Raw genomic sequence first — 2,273 nt, forward strand, 5'->3', positions numbered from 1 at the left:
TAATTTTTAATTTTTCAAAATATCCATTGGTCATAGTATTATTAAAGCATGATTATTTTTTGTCATCAATCAATATCATTTTGATCTATTCATTCTAGGTCTTAAGTCATTTTTTTTTGTCTTAAATTTATATGTGTCGTTTCACTTTTAGTCTTTTTTTTTTCTTCAAAACATCTTGTTGGACCTAACATTATTGTGACATAATTGGTATTATGGACAACTGGAAGGACACTTCACAAGTCTCTTGTCCATACAAGTTGAGCCAGTCTCTCAACCCTGAAGGTTAGGATATGCACTTCTGAGGTTGGACTCGACCAACAACTACTAAAAATAAATCTATAATATATTAAAAATAAATATTTAATATACTGTCTAAAAATGAATCTTTAATATATTAAAAATAATCATTAATTATAAAATATAAAAAAAAAAGAGAATATTTATCAATGACCCACATTGTAATGTGACAATGATCTACCATATAATTTGCCTATATTTGTAAGGTATGAAGTATGATATTAGGATCTTAAGCCGGGTCACTAAGTATAGCCCAATTAAATTCCATTGGAAGATAGCCTATTCAAATTCAAGGAGAGACCATGTTTATAAGCCTATATTTTCAGCCCAAATTCCCATAAATAGGAAGCCCAACAACTAAAACATTTATTTGCAAGTATATATTTAAAAGAGTTAATTATGAAAACGGTCATTTGATTATAGTAAAATTATCAATTTATTTATTTATTATTATTTTTTATTAATTAAGTCTCTTAATTCTAAAAATTTTAACTAATTTGGTATTATATTTATTTTGTCATTAGACATCCGTTAATACGGGATCAAATTGATAATTTTACTATAGTCAAGAGATCATTTCAGTAATTAACTTCCAGAGAAAATGGTGCATGTGATGACCGAAATCATCTATAGCAAAATTATTAATTTGATCCCAAATTAACGGGTATCTAACAACAAAATATACGAGAATCAAATTGATTAGATTTTAAAAGTTGAGTAATTAATTAATAAAAAAATAATTAAACATCAAAATTGTAATTTCGTTACAATTAAGGGATATTTTTAGAATTAACTCTATTTAAAATTTCCAAGAAGTTCAAATAGGCTGGGATTTTGCTTGGGTAAGTCGCGCTCTTTCCGATCGTAGCTCCACTCTTCGCACAAACAATGTCAAACGCATAAACATTTATTGCGGAGTGAGAATTAGGGTTCATATTGCGGAGTAAGAAATGGAAAGTTCTGCGACGCTTGATTCGGAGAAGGCCGGGAATGCTGGAGGTAACTTCTCTGAAATTTCTTAATGAATGCCCTGATTTTAGTAGAAATTTTCTCAATTTGATACTTTTTTTTTGCTGCTCCCTGGGCTTAATTTCCGTTAATTTCACTTTTTTTGGTTGAAATCCATGTAGTTTTACTTTAATTTTGTCTCGAGCCATTTCAGTTCAGTTGGTGTATCATGTATGCACTGCGTTGCGAAAGATTGCTTTTTGAAAATAATCTGTGTTACAATTCATCGTTTTGATTCGAGGGAGGATTTGCAAGTTTGGAAGTTTATTGTTTTGAGGAATTAAGATAGCTGCTCGTAAAATCTAATGTTGATTATCAGGTTTTTTTTGCTGCATTAATGTGCCAGCATTATGTTTATATATATATATTGGTTGTACTGGGAGGAACTTTGATATATGCTTGAACTAAGAATTGTTGAATTCTGACATGATTAATTGCTTCATGCATTATGTCAGCTTCTTTGCAGTAGTAGCATTGTAATCAGAAGATGTAAGAGTGTTCTCTTCGTTTTAAACAACTTGGGTTTTCTGAGACTGGTATTTGGTGTATGATTAAGACTTCTCTTTTTATATTTAAGAAAAACCTAAGGTGCCAGAAACAGCAAAAACTGTTATTGGCAATGCTGCAAGGAGGAAGCTTGTGGATATCAGCAACTTGCCACAAAAAATGAGGCCATCTAATGAAAATGAGAAGTTGAAACATATCCCAACTGAAATGAAAGGGTTAATTGAAAAGCTTGAATCGGTAATATCTTGACAATTGTAAAGTTGTAATAGTGTATTGCCCTTCTTGAAATATACCGTATATGTTTTCGGGTTTCAGCTAAGCAGATGATTATCTGTTTTTATTTTTATTTTGATTTTGCAGGAAAATAAGGCATTAATGAATGCACTAGTGGAAAGAGTGTATCCTACTGTTCTTAAAATTTGTTTCTTTTGCCTTGCTTGTTTTTTTTTTTTTTTTTTTTG

At 30.2% G+C, this 2,273-nt stretch overlaps 1 protein-coding gene across 2 annotated transcripts in view; it reads left to right on the plus strand.

Moving 5' to 3' along the window:
- The first annotated feature begins 1,141 nt into the window (after positions 1-1,141).
- Positions 1,142-2,273, plus strand: part of LOC115997223 (SHUGOSHIN 2) — a 3,333-nt gene continuing 2,201 nt past the window's right edge. For both annotated transcript variants that reach the window (XM_031236733.1, XM_031236734.1), the window contains exons 1-3: positions 1,142-1,296; positions 1,883-2,049; positions 2,173-2,210. In XM_031236733.1, coding sequence (XP_031092593.1) covers positions 1,248-1,296; positions 1,883-2,049; positions 2,173-2,210 — 254 coding nt within the window. In that variant the 5' untranslated portion in view covers positions 1,142-1,247. The remainder of the gene's footprint in view (positions 1,297-1,882; positions 2,050-2,172; positions 2,211-2,273) is intronic.

This window comes from Ipomoea triloba, chromosome 11 (genome assembly GCF_003576645.1).
Source record: "Ipomoea triloba cultivar NCNSP0323 chromosome 11, ASM357664v1".
Classification (NCBI taxonomy): domain Eukaryota; kingdom Viridiplantae; phylum Streptophyta; class Magnoliopsida; order Solanales; family Convolvulaceae; genus Ipomoea; species Ipomoea triloba.